The 17,159-nt window shown below is 46.3% G+C and overlaps 1 protein-coding gene across 1 annotated transcript in view; it reads left to right on the top strand.

Annotated features, from left to right (window-relative positions):
* LOC144818575 (ovochymase-2-like) overlaps positions 1–17,159 on the top strand; it is a 482,736-nt gene that overhangs the window by 233,361 nt on the left and 232,216 nt on the right. Inside the window, exon 11 of the mRNA XM_078676114.1 lies at positions 4,143–4,328. Coding sequence (XP_078532240.1) covers positions 4,143–4,328 — 186 coding nt within the window. The remainder of the gene's footprint in view (positions 1–4,142; positions 4,329–17,159) is intronic.

Below are 17,159 nucleotides of genomic sequence, written 5' to 3'. Positions count from 1 at the left end.
ACCCTTCTACGTTCCAATACCATTTTCCTTTTCCATACCTGTTTTAGTCTGTTAATTTCCCTTTGCCTTGGTATCGTAGACAGCCTAAATTGTTCTCTAATTAAAGCATTAATTTCCCGATTCTATTTTTTGATTTCCCATGATATAATCACTGGTGGTGCAGAACTGTGAACTTGCTTTTTTCTACCAAAAGATCTAATTACAGCCAGGATTTTCTCAAACCTGTCAATAGTGGTTTCAAGAGTACAAATAAAGACAATAATTTCAAAGACTCTATTAAAACATGGGAGCACATACTATTACTATCCAGGGCAAGATGGACTTTGAACTGGGAGGATGTACTTTTCACTGTGCAAAAACCACTTTATATCGCTGTGTATCAAGTGAGCAATACTGGGCTCAGCACAAACTCCCATAGATTTTGATGCAAAACCCAGTCTATGAACAAAGCTACACCGGGTGTTGTGCCAAAAATTAACGGCTATTTAAAGCAGGCACAAATAAGAGGAAATATCTTAATTTCTCAAAAACTGGAACTACGTGTGTGCAGTAGTGCACAGCACATTTTCAGTGCTTGGGAATATACTGACTTTGTCTAAGCCTAGGAATTTGTACTCGAATGATGTACGTCCAGTACAAAACCAGTATAAATCCTATAATTAGCACCTTTGAAAAACCATCACACCAAACAAAACAACAAAAAGGCCCCTTGGTTCAACGATGACCTTAAGAAATCCAAGAAGCTATGCCGTACTCTCGGGAAAACATGGAGAAAAAACCCAACCACTGACAACATGACCACCTTCAAATCAGCCACCCGCAAACACCACCAGCTGATTCGATCCACCAGGAAATCAGCATTCAAGAATCGACTCGACAACAACGCCCATAACAGCAAGGAACTATTCAACATCGTCAAAGAATTCACCAACCCCACCGCAGCCTCAAATTACATCACCCCCTCCCAAGACCTCTGTGACTCGTTATCCTCCTTCTTCTACAACAAAATTGCCGACATACATAACAGCTTCGAAAACAGTTCCAACGAACAATCCTCTCCTCCCCCCTCTGAACCTAAACCGCCCTCTAACAACCTCAGCGCCTGGAACCCAATCACCACTGAAGACACCATCCGCCTAATGAATTCCATCCACTCTGGCTCGCCAACCGAACCATGTCCCCACCACATCTACAACAAAGCAGACTCTGTCATCGCACCCCATCTCCGTGATGTCATCAACTGCTCCTTCAACTCTGCTACCTTCCCAGAAAGTTGGAAACATGCCGATGTCAGCGCCCTCCTGAAGAAACCCACAGCAGACCCCTCTGAACTTAAAAACTACCGCCCCATATCCCTCCTCCCATTCCCGGCCAAAGTCATTGAGAAAGCCGTCAATAGCCAACTCGCCGCCTTCCTCGAATCCAACAACTCCCTCGATCCCTCACAGTCCGGCTTTCGAGCCAAACACAGGACCGAAACCGCCCTCATCGCAGCAACAGACCACATCTGAACACTTCTAGACAACGGAGAAACAGTGGCCCTCATTCTACTCGACCTCTCCGCCGCCTTCGACACTGTCTGTCACAGCACCCTCATACAACGCCTCAGCAACATCGGCATAAAAGGAAAAGCCTTGGACTGGATCATCTCGTTCCTAGCTGGGAGAACTCAGAAAGTCCAACTTCCCCCATTCAAATCAGAGGCCACCGAAGTCATCAACGTTTACATGAGTCCACTCGCTTCCATCGCGCGTCAACACAACCTCAACATCATCTCCTACGCTGACAACACCCAGCTGATCCTTTCCCTCACCAAAGACCCCAACACCGCCAAAACCAATCTTCACGAAGGCATGAAAGAAGTAGCCATATGGATGAAAAACAGCCGCCTAAAACTTAACTCAGACAAAACGGAAGTGCTCATCCTAGGATCATCCCCCTCTGCCTGGGACGACTCATGGTGGCCTTCGGATCTGGGCTCTGCACCCACACCCACAGACCACGCACGTAACCTAGGCTTCATCCTAGACTCCTCACTCTCGATGACCAGACAAGTCAACGCCGTCTCATCCTCCTGCTTCAACGTACTTCGTATGCTCAAAAAAATCTTCCATTGGATCCCCACCGAGACAAGAAAAACTGTCACCCACGCACTGGTTACGAGTCGACTAGACTTCGGAAACACCCTCTACGCCGGAATTACAACCAAATTACAGAAAAAACTCCAACGCATCCAAAACGCATCAGCGAGACTCATTTTGGACATCCCTTGCCAAGATCACATTACCGGCCACCTGAAAGACCTCCACTGGCTTCCCGTCAACAAGAGAATAACATTACGTCTCCTCACCCACGCACACAAGGCCCTCTACAAACTAGGACCCGAATGCCTCAACACTCGACTATCCTTCTACACACCCACCCGCCAACTAAGATCCTCCAATCAAGGCCTCGCCGCAGTTCCGCGTATCCAAAGATCCACCATGGGAGGTAGATGCTTCTCCTACTTGGCGGCCAAGACCTGGAACTCACTCCCCACTCACCTCCGCCTTACACAGAACCACATCTCCTTCAGAAAAGAACTTAAAACCTGGCTATTCGATAAGTAATGAACCCCCTCCCCAAGCGCCTTGAGACCCTCTGGGTGAGTAGTGCGCTATACAAATTCTTGAACTTGAACTTGAACTTATGCTTGACAGCACACGCTCACTACCGACCATGGTTCGCGGATGTGCGTCAATCAAGGCTAACTTTCTTACATACCAGCACAGGGGGATTTGTATCTTGTAACCATAAAAATTATGTCAACTATTCAATACCCCATCTCTCATCAGTAAAATATAAACAACAAACATGTAAACACATATTTTTCTAAATGCAAGTTAGGGATACAGTCTTTGCCATAGGTATGTAAACAAACTGATCCAGACACCTTTAGGTGACAAGACACTACTTAATGGTGGTGGCAAATCTGTACAGATTATACCTCAAAAAAGTATTATTTTCGGTGTATAGGGAGCACACCAGTTGGTAAAGGTTGTTTTGTCCAGAGTCCTGAAAATTCCCGCACAATTGATATTGGCTTTGTTAGCCAGGCCGATATGTGACCTAATGGCTCCAGCTGCCAAGTTAGGAACTGGGAATGGGGATACAGGTTTGAGTCTTGACCTCAACTCAAAATCCTCTGAATATATGCAAATCATTTGATTTCTCTGTGCTTAAAAAAAACCAAATAGGAATCTGACATTGTGAAATGTAATTTGGTGTCCATGTGAAAATCCTCAGTACAAATGCTATATAAAGCTACAAAAATTGTTTAAACACTATCTCTCCGACCCTCAAAAACATGAATCTGACATTGCGCAATGTAATCTGGTGCACATGAAGTGTCCATGGACCAAGTATTAAATAAAAATAAAAAATAAAAAACATAAAGGCATATTTGCAAGATAATGACGCAGCGCAGGGCTGCAAGCCATCTTGCTGTGCTGAGATGCATCATTAGGAAAGTGCAGGAATGCGTCATATTTACAACATTGCAATGTAGTCCTGTGCTTTTCTCTGCGTTGGAGCACAATAGGCTGCCTAGTGCCAACACAAGCACCATTGCACCATGGTGCAAGAGTGCCTGCATATCAGGGATGATTGTCTTTTCACAGGAAGGGAGACCTTACTGCACAAAAACAATAATTGATGGTTATTTCTCCTCGTTGCACCACTTTCACACCTCCCTGGGGGGTCATTAGAATCTGAAATGTTTACGAAACCTTGTAAATCTGGAAATGTGTCGAAATCCATGGGTGTTGTGTGGGACCACCCACAGTAACACCCATGGAACACCCTGTTCACCCAAAGCAATGTTCGAAAGGGGTCGATATTTAGAAGTCAATTAAAAGCCACACAGGGTGGCTTTTCATGGCCTTGTAAATATGGGCCGGTACACTGCGCCATCAGAGCATTAAAAAATGTGACACTCCAGTCGCGCAAGGGCTTGTAAATATGCCCGGTAATCTTTTTGGGCCTCCATTAGAATGTGTGACGTAATCCGGTTATTAGGGAAAGTGATCTAATGCCCTTGGGCTAAGTTCGATGTATATAACAAACAGAAAATAAATCAAAGTATTATTTTTCTTGCATTGCAGATCCATTCTGTGGAACTAAGCTCCCACCTGTTATCACTTCCCGCGGACAGCAGCTGAAGGTTCGTTTCTACAGTGATCTCTTCACTGAAGGAAAAGGATTCAGAGCCTACTGGACCACAGATCTACTGGTCACCCCTCCAACAGAAGCTCCCCCAGCACCCAACCCTTGGGATGACATTCCCATTGGTGAGTTTCAGGATCTAGTACAACCAGGGTGGAACTGTTGAACAATAGGCTATGTTCATTTTATTTGCAATCAAAGTTTAAGATGAACAGCTGCACACGGATCACTTAATTTCCTTCGTCTGCAAAGGCCAGAGATGCATATTTTTGCAAGTGTGTGATGAAGAGTTCAGGGATCAGCCAGATTCAAAAAGGAATTCTTTAGAGTCTAAAAGATTGAAGTATCCTGTTGCAAATGGAGTCGACTGGCTTTTTAATTCCCATCAAAAACAAAAATCTAATTTAATTTTAATCCGAGTGGTTAGATGTCTTGAATTTTCATTTGAACGTTTTAAAAGTGGGGAGATTTGGGGCCAGATTTACTAATATTTGTCACAATGCAACGCAGCAAGAGAACTTGCTGCACTGTGCTGCGTCAAATGGAAAGGGCGAGAATGCACCACATTTACGTACATCTGGTGCATTCCTGCTCTCTCGCTGCAACGGCGCACTTGTGGCTGCCAAGCCCCAACCTCAGACACTCTTGTGCCATGGTTCAAGGGGGCCTTTTCAAGGCAGGATTGTTTTTGTGCAGGAGGGGGCACCTTCCTGCACAAACACAGTCCTTTGAGACATTTTCCTATTTCTATGTGTGCTCCAGAGTGCGGCATGCGTAGAAAGAGGAAGAAATTTGATGGAATAAACATATTTGTCCTCATTACACCTCACCTGGGAAGGCGTAGCATTTTGGCACATACTAGCTTTAGTAAATGTGCAATCTGTTCGTAGAGTTAGTAGTGTTAGCAAATGTGGGAATGTGCCAAAACCCATTGCTGGATGTATGGGAACCCCTACGCTCCACGCATGGAACGTCTTTCAAACGCTGAGTAACATGAGGCAGCAACTTGCGCTGCCTTGCTCTACTCCGGATTAACTAAGCCACACAAAGTCAGGCAAGGTGGTTCTGCATGGCTTAGTAAATCTGATTTAAGGGCTTGCGTAACCTTGCATGACGCAAGGGCAAGGCAGGCCCTTGATAAACCTGGCCTAGGAGTATACCAGCCATGTGCTGGCTTGAGTTTGGTGGTGGCAGTGGCTTGCCATTGGTGGGAAATGTGTTAGTTAAAATGGGGCTCATAACGGCAAAGGTTGAAGCTTTGTTCTGCTTGATGCAGAATGTCAGTGATGGGAGGTAGACTTCAAAGTGGAAAGGAGTTTGTGATCAGTTTATAGAAAGCCCTGACTTTACTACTGGGGTATGCATTTTAAAATTTGGCTTGACCTTACACTGAATTTATAAAATAGAGCACGCCAATACTGATGTGACGCAAAGAAGCTCGAAACTAAAGGTGCACTGCAAATTTTACATCAAGTGTGTGGGTGGGAATAGCATCTACCTAAGAGAACCCAACCCATTCGCCCCAATGATTCTACTTGGCTGATATGTTCCTTGCAGCGTATTCATGCAGCCGCTTAACTCTTGGCCAAAAAATTGATGATCCCTTGGAGGGGATCTGTATTATTAATCAATTATCAGACAGATGTGGACATTAGTGGTAACGTTAGGATCATGGTCCAATATCAAAGTGATATGCCAAAATGAGGCAGTATCTTTTACAGACATTTGGATGACAATTATGTTTTCATTGGAGGTAATAATGAACCCATTCCAATAGGTTGATGATGTCTCTGTGGCTATATGTCACAATATTGTTTACAAAATATTGTACTTTTAATATAAAGTTAAGTATAGTTTTACTATTTTTAACTCCACATCTACAAACCTTTACAATATATAAATCTTACATTCAGGATATTTTGGTAGCCTGTATTCTTGCTACCATATTTTTCTAGCACAATATTTAAAATTCATATTTTGATAGTATACTTATCCTGGTTTCTGAATTTTGGGCAGGAGAACTGGTCAAGACGGATTTGCACATGGCTGGATCTAATCTGAGGTGGCATGATGGACCAAAGAATTATGAGATGAAATGCTAACCTGAGCGATTGCTATTGGTTAGACTTATTGCAGCCATCCCCCTTCACCTTTTTTTTTTAGTTCTGATAAGACAGAAGTACTGGTCTTTGGCACCAAAACTTCCCCAAAGGACTCCACCTAGTGGCCATCGCAGCTAGGACCAACACCCACAGACCACGGCAAAAATCGAAGGATCATCCTAGATGACAAGCTCATCATGACAGCTCAAATCAACGCAGAGTGCACTTATTGCTTCCAAATCCTATGCATGCTGCAAAAAATCTATAAATGGTTGCCTCAGAATACCAGACAGGCTGTCAAGCAAGCACTCATCACCAGCAGGCTGGACTACGGCAACGCTTTCTACACCGGAATCTCTAAACGACTCCTCCACAGACTCCAGACCATCCAGAACACTGCTGCAAGACTCCTACTCGACCTCCCACATGGCACCCACATCACACCACACCTCAGGAAGCTTCACTGGCTCCCCATTCACAAACACATACAAAGCCACACAGGACCAGATTATCAGAATAGTCGCATACACTTTCCACCAGAAACCTACGCTCTGCCTCACTTTCACTTGCATACATTCCTTGCAAAAGCCAAACTGGAGGTCGCTCATTCTCCTACATCGCACCCAAAACATGAAACAACCTCCCTCAACACGTTAGAGCCTCCTCCTCACTTCTTGAGTTGCTTAAGACTTGGCTCTTTGTATAACCTGCCCAAGTGCCTCAATACCCTCTCTGGTGATTAGTGTACTATACAAATCAATATAACATAACTATGTTACAAAACATACATCTATAGGTGAAAATACATCATTTTAGGAAGCTTAATTGTTTATGCAGTCACAACTCCAAAACATATTTATCTAAAATTAGTTTTTAAAAACACTTGTATTTGCTAGTGAATGCTAGTTTCTACACATAGTGGGTTGTCATCCCTGTTCTAAACATCAAGAAATGTGTTGATAGCTGTAATTTCGACTCATTTCTACAAACAAGCTTTGGTCAATTAATGTATTCTATGGAAAACAAGCACAAATCATTAAAATAGCAAAAGTGTGTATGCAAATGTATATTTTAAAGGCACTACCTCTCAGTTTGGCGAAGGTCTTTTGAAGCAGTTGCCTCTAAATTAAGAGAGACCTCTAGCAATGGTTTGTGGTACTGCATCTTCATAGAAGTATCTCACTACTTTTCCATCAGCCTTGAGAGGGATCTCTAGTAGTGCCTTAAAAAATTGCAGCTCTGGTAAAGAATTTTGCATTCGACCTGAAAGAAACCTTTAGTAGTGACATGAGGAATTGCAGCTTCATGAAAGAATTGACATGCTTTTGCAACTGATACACGAGGGACCTATCGTAATGCCTTGAGGAACAGCAGCAATGTGAAAGAATTTTGAAGATTTTGCATTCGACCTGAAAGAAACCTTTAGTAGTGACATGAGAAACTGCAGGTTTGTTAGCATGTATTTCCATATCAATATAGAAGTCCAAACTGCCAACCCAGGTCATCTCTGAATACAATCAACCCCAGACTGGTTGCACCCTGATTGGGGTTCTTTAGTTGGGTGTATCTTTGTTCCAGTGGCATAGTGAGCAAGGGGCCCATGTCTGGACATATCCTTGGCCACTTAGGATGGTACATCAACCTTACAAAACGTGATGGGTGGGATGGCTGCAGTTAGTCTAACCAATAGCAATCACTCGGGAAGCATTCCATCTCATCATTCTTTTGCTCATCATGCCACCTCAGATTAGATCCAATCATATACAAGTCAGTCTTGACCCAGTTCCAATTGGAATAGTCCAGCTTGAATTGCAAAGCCAGGTCCACTCTGAACTGGAACACAAGCACTAAACTGTTTTCACCCTGATTGGGACTCTTCAGTCGGGTGTAGCTTGGCTCCAGTGGAAAAGTGAGCAAGGGGCCCATGTCTGGGCATACTTTTTGCCACTTTGGGCAGAACATCAAACACTGAAAAGGTGATGGGAGGATGCTTGCATTAAGTCTAAGGCATGGTAATCGTTTCGGGTCATAATCCAATTCATCATTCTTTTGTCCAGCATGCCTCCTAAGATTCAATTCAACCTTTTACAAATCCGTCTTGACTCTGCTCCAATAGAAACAGTCCAGCCCAAACTGCCAATCCACGTCTTCTCTGAACTGGAACACAAACAACCTAAGACTAATTTTGCCCTCACTGGAGCTTTTCGGTCAGGTGTAGCTTGGCTCCAGTGGCACAGCAAGCGAGGGGCCTATGTCTGGGCATACCCATGGCCACTTAGGGTGGTACCTCAAACACACAAAATGTGATGGGAGAACACTCTCAATAAGTCTAAGCACTGGCAATCGCTTGTGAGTAGCATTCCAGGCATTTGCCCACCATGCCACCTCAGATTAGATCCAACCATTTACAAACCAGTTTTGACTCTGCTCCATTAGGTACAGTCCAGCCCAAACTGCCAAGTCAGGTCCTCTCTGAACTGGAACACAAAAAACTAAGACCAGTTGCACCCTGATTGCAGCTCTTCAGTTAAGTGTAGCTTGCTTCCAGTGGCACAGTGAGCAAAGCACCCACATCTGGACATACACTTGGCCACTTGGGGCGCTACATCAAACAAACATAAGATGAATGGAGAATGCTTGCAATAAGTCTAACCACTGGCAAGCCAGCCGGGCAGGTGAGCAATTACCCAGGAGGCTGGAGCCCCAGGAGGGCAGTATTGACACTTGGAGACTGGTTTCAGCCTCCAGAAGTGGTGGTGCACAATACACTATACCGGCGCTCATTAGCACTTCTGCACATGAGGACTGAATTCACCTGTGCTGTTTTAAGTTCCCATTCTGGCCCTGCAAGCAATCCCTTAGGGTATCACTCCACCTCTTCAGTCTTTTGTCTACCATGCCACCTTAGATTAGACCAAGCCATATGCAAATCAGTCTTGAACCTGGTTCCCAGCGCAACAGTCCAGCCTAACTGAAAAGCTAGATCTTCTCTGAACCAGAACATAAGCAATCCAAGACTTGTTTTGCCCTGATTGGAGCTTTTCAGTCTGGTAGAGTTTGGTTAGAGTGGCACAGTGAGCAAAGAATCCATGTTTGAGTGTAACCGTGGCCACTTAGAAAGATAAATCAAACACACAAAAGGTGACGGGGCAATGCTTGCATTAATTCTAATCACTCAGGGTAGCATTCCAGCTCATCATTCTTTTGCTCACAAAGGAACCTCAGATTAGATTCAACCATACGCAAATCAATCTTGATCCTGCTCCAATCGGAACAGTCCAGCTCAAACTGCCAATCCAGGTCCTCTCTGTAAGGGAATACAAGCAATCCCAAATCGGTTTTGCCCTGATTGGGTCTCTTCAGTCAGTTGTGGCTTGATTACAGAGGGCCAGTGAGCAAGGTACCCGTGTCTGGGCATATACTTGGCCACTTAGGACAGTACATCAAACACACAAAAGGTGATGGGAGGTTGCTTGCACTGGCAATCAGTCAGGGGAGCATTCCAACTTATCATTCTTTTGCGCACCATACCACCTCAGATTAGACCCAGCCATATGCAAATCAATCCTGTCCCTGCTCCAATAGGAAAAGTCCAGTCTGAACTGCCAAGTTAGGTGTTACTTGGTTCCAGATGTAAACCTGACTCCTGATTTCTCTTTCCCTATTCCGTGGAAGCCCCATTACAGTGTCTCACCAAATTTACCTCCTGCAAGTGACCCAGAGCATTGTGCTTCCTAGTATCAATTGCTTTATGTAAGTGCTCCTGCCTCTGTGTGCCAGAACTGTTTGCTGTTGTTTGTCGCTGATCTGTGCTAAGCAAGTGCAACCCCTCTTTCAAGCAAGTACAATCCACCTTTCAAAAAAGCTCAGAACTAGCACAAGGCTTTCCATAAGAAGCTCCAAATGAGCCCAACCATCACAAATTGTCAAAAGGTGGATCATTAACAATAAAAACAATGTAGGACCTTATTACGATGTCAGGTGGACTTGCGTCCACCCAACACTGTTGTAGATACGGGTCCGACCGACCTTCGGTTCGCGGTCCCGACCGCTGAATTACAATGCGACCGCACGAGGTGCGGTTGCATACTTCCATTGAGAAATGGGAGATTGTGCTCATCCTTTAGGTATGCAGCGTGGGCGTTCCCACACAGGAAAGCCTCGTAAAAGTGATGCAGTTTCACTGCGCCACTTCTAGGACATCACTGCGTAAAAAACTTACGTCTGCTTGAAGCAGGCGTAAGGAGTGACGCAGTATAGTGAGAATAGGCCTCAACATGCATTGCTGGAGTTTCGTCGTGCTTGCGACACAACTCCAGCAATGCATGACTTTTGCGCCAACAGATGCATCAGAATTTCTGACGCATTTATTAATCCTTGCGCCATGGTGCACCGTATTGTAAATATGGTGCATCCATGGTGGCGCAAGGGTTTCGCAGGCTAGCGCAGGGAAACTGACGCATCCCACAGATGTGTCAGTTTCTTGTAATACTACCCCTTATTGTTTTGGCTATGTTAGGATCCTACATGTGCAAGGTTATTTGGGATCTAATAACCATATCCCTAAGAGTTACACAGAAATTATAGCACATGTTTAAGAATCATGAGTAAAGGTTCAGCAGTAAGGTGGTAAGGATGGTTTGATATAACTACACATTACTATGCATGTCCTTTAGTTGTAACAAAGCTTATATACTTTGTTATTACATGTCAAAGACTTTATTAATCAACATCAGATGATTCCTTCTAAATCATTCATACTTAAAAACATCTCTTATTTAGTGAAGGCGGTTTCTAAATTAGACTTAAGAATGAGTTCTTTCGACATTAATACAGATTTGATGTGAAAAATTGGAATTCCACAGTAATAGCATTGTCAAATGCAACGTGTGCCTAAATCATGGTGGCACGTAGGAATCGTGCAAAGTGCACCTTCATTTTGTGTATGAGATGTTGTTCTTATTAGACTTCCGTGACCTATAAAGAGTGGGCAACTTTGCGCTTCATCATCAGTTTTGCTGCTCTGCTCCAGTCCTGGTCTTACCCGGATCCAAAGGTCTTGCAAGAACTGTCCTTTTATTGGAGTGCCTTTTCCCTTTTCTTCCTTGCTTTGACAGGCACTTCTTTACAGAGGGCGTAATCTCTGTAATCCATGGTACAACTACGACAGGTAGTGTGACTTCAAAATGGGTTGCCCTTCCCTGAAATATTATATATATATATATATATATATATATATATATATATATATATATATATATATATATATTGTGCGTTGTTGACCTCTCTCAAGATCTAAAACAAAAATACAATTTACATTTGGAATGCCATTGGTACTGATAATGTGTTCTTTACTTACTTTTTGCAGGACTCACAGGGTGTTCACACTGCCAACGACAACAAGCACAGTCAACAGCTTTTTTAAGACAGACTAGCTGAATGTCATCCTTTTAAGTCTAGGAGCATTTCTTGACAACATCTATTGCAAGCACAGGCTCAATTAAGTCTTTGTGGCCGCAGTGGTCTAAAGGGGGTTCTAGAACATAAATAAAGGGCAGTGAAAACCTTCCCAGTTGCAGGATCAGTGCCCATGATTGTTATCTGTGGGCCTCTCTCAGCATCTTCTCTCTCACATGGCCAGTATTTGGGTGCATGCAGTTGATGCATCCTCAGTACTTGATTATTCCAATGTACAGGAGGAGACATGTGCCCAGTTTCTCCATGGTGCTTTCTTAGCCCTCCTTCGCACACACATGACAAGTACGCTTTGTTGCTGGTGAAGCCCATCCAGGTTGCAACCCCCCCCCCACTCATCATGTAGGGATTACTTGAATTACTTGTGTGAGTTGCTGTGTGTGTTGTGCATGTTTCAGAACCACGTTCATTTAAGTAAATATTACCACTTCCGGATGAAATGTGCTGTTTCTTAAAGGGGCATTGCTTGTGCATTTTACGACAGTTGTGAATACCATTTTCACATAGGCTGCCATTGGTGACGAAGGTGCTAATACCACCTATAGACTTAGGCAATAGTTCCACTTATTTCTAGACGAATGTAAATATTTTGCTGCTTCGATATATCTGCTGTACCACTTGCACACTCCTGCTTTCTTCTCCACTCACTAAATCAGGTGGCGGAAGCTTAATGCGGGCTCCCAGGAGAGTGCACCGCCGGTGGTTGCAGGGGGGACCCAACAGCAAGTTTTTAGGTTTCGCCTGGCGTAGCACTGAGCAGCAGTGTTCGCGCAGGCGAAATCTTATGTTTACTAGTACGGGGCTTTGTCCCGCCTCTCTCTTCCATTGGCTAGCTCCATAAATGGAGGCTAGCCATTGGAAGAGAGATCTGTCTGTAATTGCCGGAGCAGATTCGTGGGCGTTCCGGCGATTTTTTCGCTCTCCGCCCCTTTGTTAACGTCATTGCGGTGGTGGGCGGATGTTTTTTTTTTTCGTCTCAGCATGTTTTTGTCATTTCCAACGTGTGCTTTGCAGGGGTGGGCTGCGCGACTGGGTGTCCTGTGGTCTCGGTTTGTTGTCGTGCTTGGCCCCCCTTCCCTCTGCCCGCAGCTCTCCTCCCCGCAGCTCTTCTCCGTCCCGTTCTCGCTTCGCCTCCCTCCCCCTCTCCCCGCCTTCCCTCTGCCGCAGCTCTTCTCCGCCCGGTGCGCGATTTAAGTTTCCGGGATGTATTTACTCTTTCCCTCAGTCAATCTCTCCCCATTCCCTATCACCCCTCCTTCATTCACACCTCGCCACTAATGTCTCCTTTGCAATCTTCCAGGATTTGTTAAGCCTCTCACTTACACCACACTCTCGGCACTTCTTACTGCTCTTCCGACGTGTGCTTTGCAGGGGTGGGCTGCGAGACTGGGTGTCCTGTGGTCTCGGTTTGTTGTCATGCGTGGCCCCCCTTCCCTCTGCCCGCAGCTCTTCTCCACACAGCTCTTCTCCATCTCTTCTCCGTCCCGTTCTCGCTTCGCCTCCCTCCCCCCCCCTTCCCTCTGCCGCAGCTCTTCTCCGCCCGGTGCGCAATTTAAGTTGCCGGGATGTAATTACTCTTTTCCTCAGTCAATCTCTCCCCATTCCCTATCACTCCTCCTTCATTCACACCTCGCCACTAATGTCTCCTTTGCAATCTTCTAGGATTCGTCAAGCCTCTCACTTACACTGCACTCTCTGCACTTCTTACTGCTCCACCCCTCTCACTCACTCTATTTTTCTCCATCTCTTTCACTCTCTTCCCTAATTTCTCATCCATCTCTCGCAGCATTCGGAGACTCCCGTGCCTCCTTCCCATGCCATCCATGCCTACTTCCATGCCTCCTTCCCATGCCATGCCTGCTCGGGTCCCTCCTTCCCATGCCATGCCTGCTTCCCTGCCTCGTTTCCCATGCCATGTCTGCTCGGGTTACCTCCTTCCTATGCCATGCCTGCTCCACTGCCTGGCTTCCCATGCCATGCCTGCTCGGGTTACCTCCTTCCCATGCCATGCCTGCTCCCCTGCCTGGCTTCCCATGTCATGCCTGCTCGGGTTACCTCCTTCCCATGCCATGCCTGCTCCCCTGCCTCGTTTCCCATGCTATGCCTGCTCGGGTTACCTCCTTCCCATGCCTCCTCGGGGCAGCACTTGAGAGTTCAGCTGTTTTCTGAGAACGTTCCAGCGTTCACCCATTCCTTGGCAGCGACCCCAGACCGGATGGATGCCCGGGAGGGGGCGCGTTCGGTACAGCGTTGAAGCTGAAGGGAATCAGGGGCTTTCAACCTGCCCAAGAGTACATGAGGCATCAAGAGAACTGATCGGAAACGTCTTCAGTTAATAACTCGATTCTTACGGGTTAGGCCTGATGTGAACACAGCCATTGAACACAAACACCCGCCGTATCAAGCACTTCGCGCGGAGGACGCAGGGAGACCCGGGTCAGACTGGTCTTGGGCGAATCAGCTAGTGTCGGGTGGACTGCCCTGACAGATCAGCGTGTGGGCCACTTTTGCCTGTCTGCGAACCTGTTTTATGGTCCGAAGGTGGTTTTTACTGCTGATTGTCTTGGTATTACCACACACATTGCCTGGTGTAAGCACAAACGCCTGCAGCCTCCCATACCTTGCAAATACCCACACACAGATCTACAAGTTCAAAACCGGCCTAGTTTGCAAATGTGGGTCTCCCTTTTAGCTCTCTAGTTCGCTAACAGGGGGCGATTTTGTTTTGGTGTCCGGGCCTAATGTGTCCAAATCCGACTCTGATGAAGACAACCCCAATGCTGCCCCGCCTCAGTGAACCCATTTACTTTAGTTCACCCTCAGACCCCGAGGAATTCGGTGTTCCACACATTTGAATATACTCTCAACTGATAGGTCCGAGTCTCACTCAGTAGAATGCAGTCTCACTTACTGGATCTAATCCTCACACTTGGGAGGACAACATCCCTAATTGGTGTAAATATAAAACATTTGACCACAGACTCAGTCACTGGGTATCAGTGAGACAGATTGGACAACAGTATCAGTGAGTAGGTGGGTTCTCACTCCTTGGAGCGCAGTCTCCAACATGTGTGTAGCGCAGTTAATGGGGGTTCACCCTGCCCCTTATCTCCTGGAAACTCCCACCTCCCTGGGGCGCTATTCTGCTGCAAAACTCTGTCCCGGGATGTACTTGTGATTAGGAGGTTGGAGCATCCTCAGTGAGTGGGCCCCTGCTACTCAATCTCGCATCTCAAGCTGTGGACGACAAAGGTGAGGCGTCCGGGGCAGGCTGTGTCTGCATGCGCTGGGCCAGGCCGTGCTTTGAATCACGCAATGTATTGCCCTCTTGTTGTTGTGTGACGGAGCCTTTACACCGGCCGAAAATTGCTTTGTTACCTGTACTGGGCCTGTGTCCATATGCAAGTGAAAACATGGTTGGTGCTTTTGCGGCTGGCAGCGTAGCTGATTGATGACTAATGCAACTCCCCTCACGAAACAGCGGAGACTGCCCACTGGTGTCTGCGACGGAACCCGTAAGACTCGAAGGTGTTAAGGCCTTTCGTGATGGCACTACCGGTAAGTGAGCATACTCTGATTTCTGTGACTGCATGTGCAGCTTGCTGGCCCGATTATGGGGCCTTCGCGGGTGCCAGCGCTCTCTTTGCCTGAACCAATGCTCCTCCAGTTAACGGGGGAGTGGTTCACCCTGCCCCTTATCTCCTGGAAACTCACACCTCCCCTGGGGCGCTATTCTGCTGCGAAACTCTGTCCCGGGATGTACTTGTGATTAGGAGGTTGGAGCATTCTCAGTGAGTGGGCCCCTGCTACTGAGACTGCTGTAAGGGCCGGGCCGTGCTTTCAATCCTGGTGCAAGTGTGGTGTCCTGCTGGTGTCCGTCCCCCCCCACCCCCGCTCTTTCTGGTTGTGATGGGCAGCAGTGTGGAGATGGCTTCCCAGCAGAACCATGGCCGCTTGTGCACTGTCCTTCAGTCGGTCACACTGCTCTTGAAACCTTAGGCCCCCTTCGTGTAAAAGATATTTGTCACCCCCGCTATTCGTGGTTGTACTGGTGTCCGTCCCCCCCACCCCTGCTCTTCCTGGTTGTACTGGTGTCCGTCACCCCCCACCCCCGCTCTTCCTGGTTGTGCTGGTGTCCGTCACCCCCCACCCCCGCTCTTCCTGGTTGTGCTGGTGTGTCCCCCCCACCCCCGCTCCTCTTCGTTGTGTAGGTGTCTGTCCCCCCCACTCTGTCTGTGTGAGGGTGGCTCTGTCTGTGTGAGGGTGGCTCTGTGTAGGTGGCTCTGTGTGTGTGAGGGGGGCTCTGTGTAGGTGGCTCTGTGTGTGCAGGTGGCTCTATGTGACTGACTCTGTGGGTGGCTCTGTGTGTGTGTGTGGCTCTGTCTGTGTGGCTCTGTCTGTGTGTGTGTGGCTCTGTGTGTGTGTTTCTGTGGCTCTGTGTGTGTGTTTTTGCTCTGTGTGTGTGTGCAAATGCAATAGGTCTCGTATTTGTGAGAGATTAAGCTATTGGCACTGTAAATGACAATGCCATTTATTTATCTGTTTTCAAAACCAACACATAAATACAAAATTTGTCATTTACAATGCCAATAGCTCTAACTTTTACAAAGGCGAAACCGTTGCATTGTAAATGCTTGTTTTACAGGATTGGCACTTATTTTTCCTCAGAGAGAAAAAGAACGCAAAACCGGGAAAGAAAAACGAAGAAAAAGACAGAGAAATAGTGACAAAGAGAGAAAGCAGGGCTTAAATAGAACAGGCAAGAATAAGATAAAGAGATATGGGTCTCTGGCTGAATAAAGAGGCCTAAAGTGATCCTCACTATACAGTCTTGATATTCTGCACCTTGAACTTCGATAGCGCCGGGCATGGGCTTCTGAGCAAAACTTTGGACACCAGCACTTATTTTTTTACATGTTAAGAACCAAATAGATGAGAGTACAGAAAAAGAGTTTTGAAAGAGAAATACATTTAAGATTCACACATATGAATCAAAGAAATAAGAAGCCTTGAGATATTGAATATATGCAGGAAGGACCCAGAAAACTTGTATACGGGACCATTTTCCCATTGTTTGTTTTGTCCGCTTTCTTCCTTGTTTTCACATGCTCATGCTGTAATTGCTCGTTTTAGGCAGCCGGTTGCACCTTTTAGTTGAAATTTTATTTTCACAGGCATAGTATAGGCAGTCGCGGCCACTGCAGCTAAGAGCGGGGGGGGGGCGGGGGACCTGCTGGGGGGATTGTGAGAGACAACCACGAGGAAGAATTAATTATTTATTTAATTTTTCCTTATGGTCGTCTCTCGAAATCCCCCCCAGCCGGCCCCACCGCTCTTACCTGCAGCGGCTGCGGCTGAGTACAGAGTCATACAACAGTC

This window comes from Lissotriton helveticus, chromosome 2_1, assembly GCF_964261635.1.
Source record: "Lissotriton helveticus chromosome 2_1, aLisHel1.1, whole genome shotgun sequence".
Classification (NCBI taxonomy): domain Eukaryota; kingdom Metazoa; phylum Chordata; class Amphibia; order Caudata; family Salamandridae; genus Lissotriton; species Lissotriton helveticus.
This window is presented reverse-complemented; position numbering and strand designations above follow the sequence as displayed.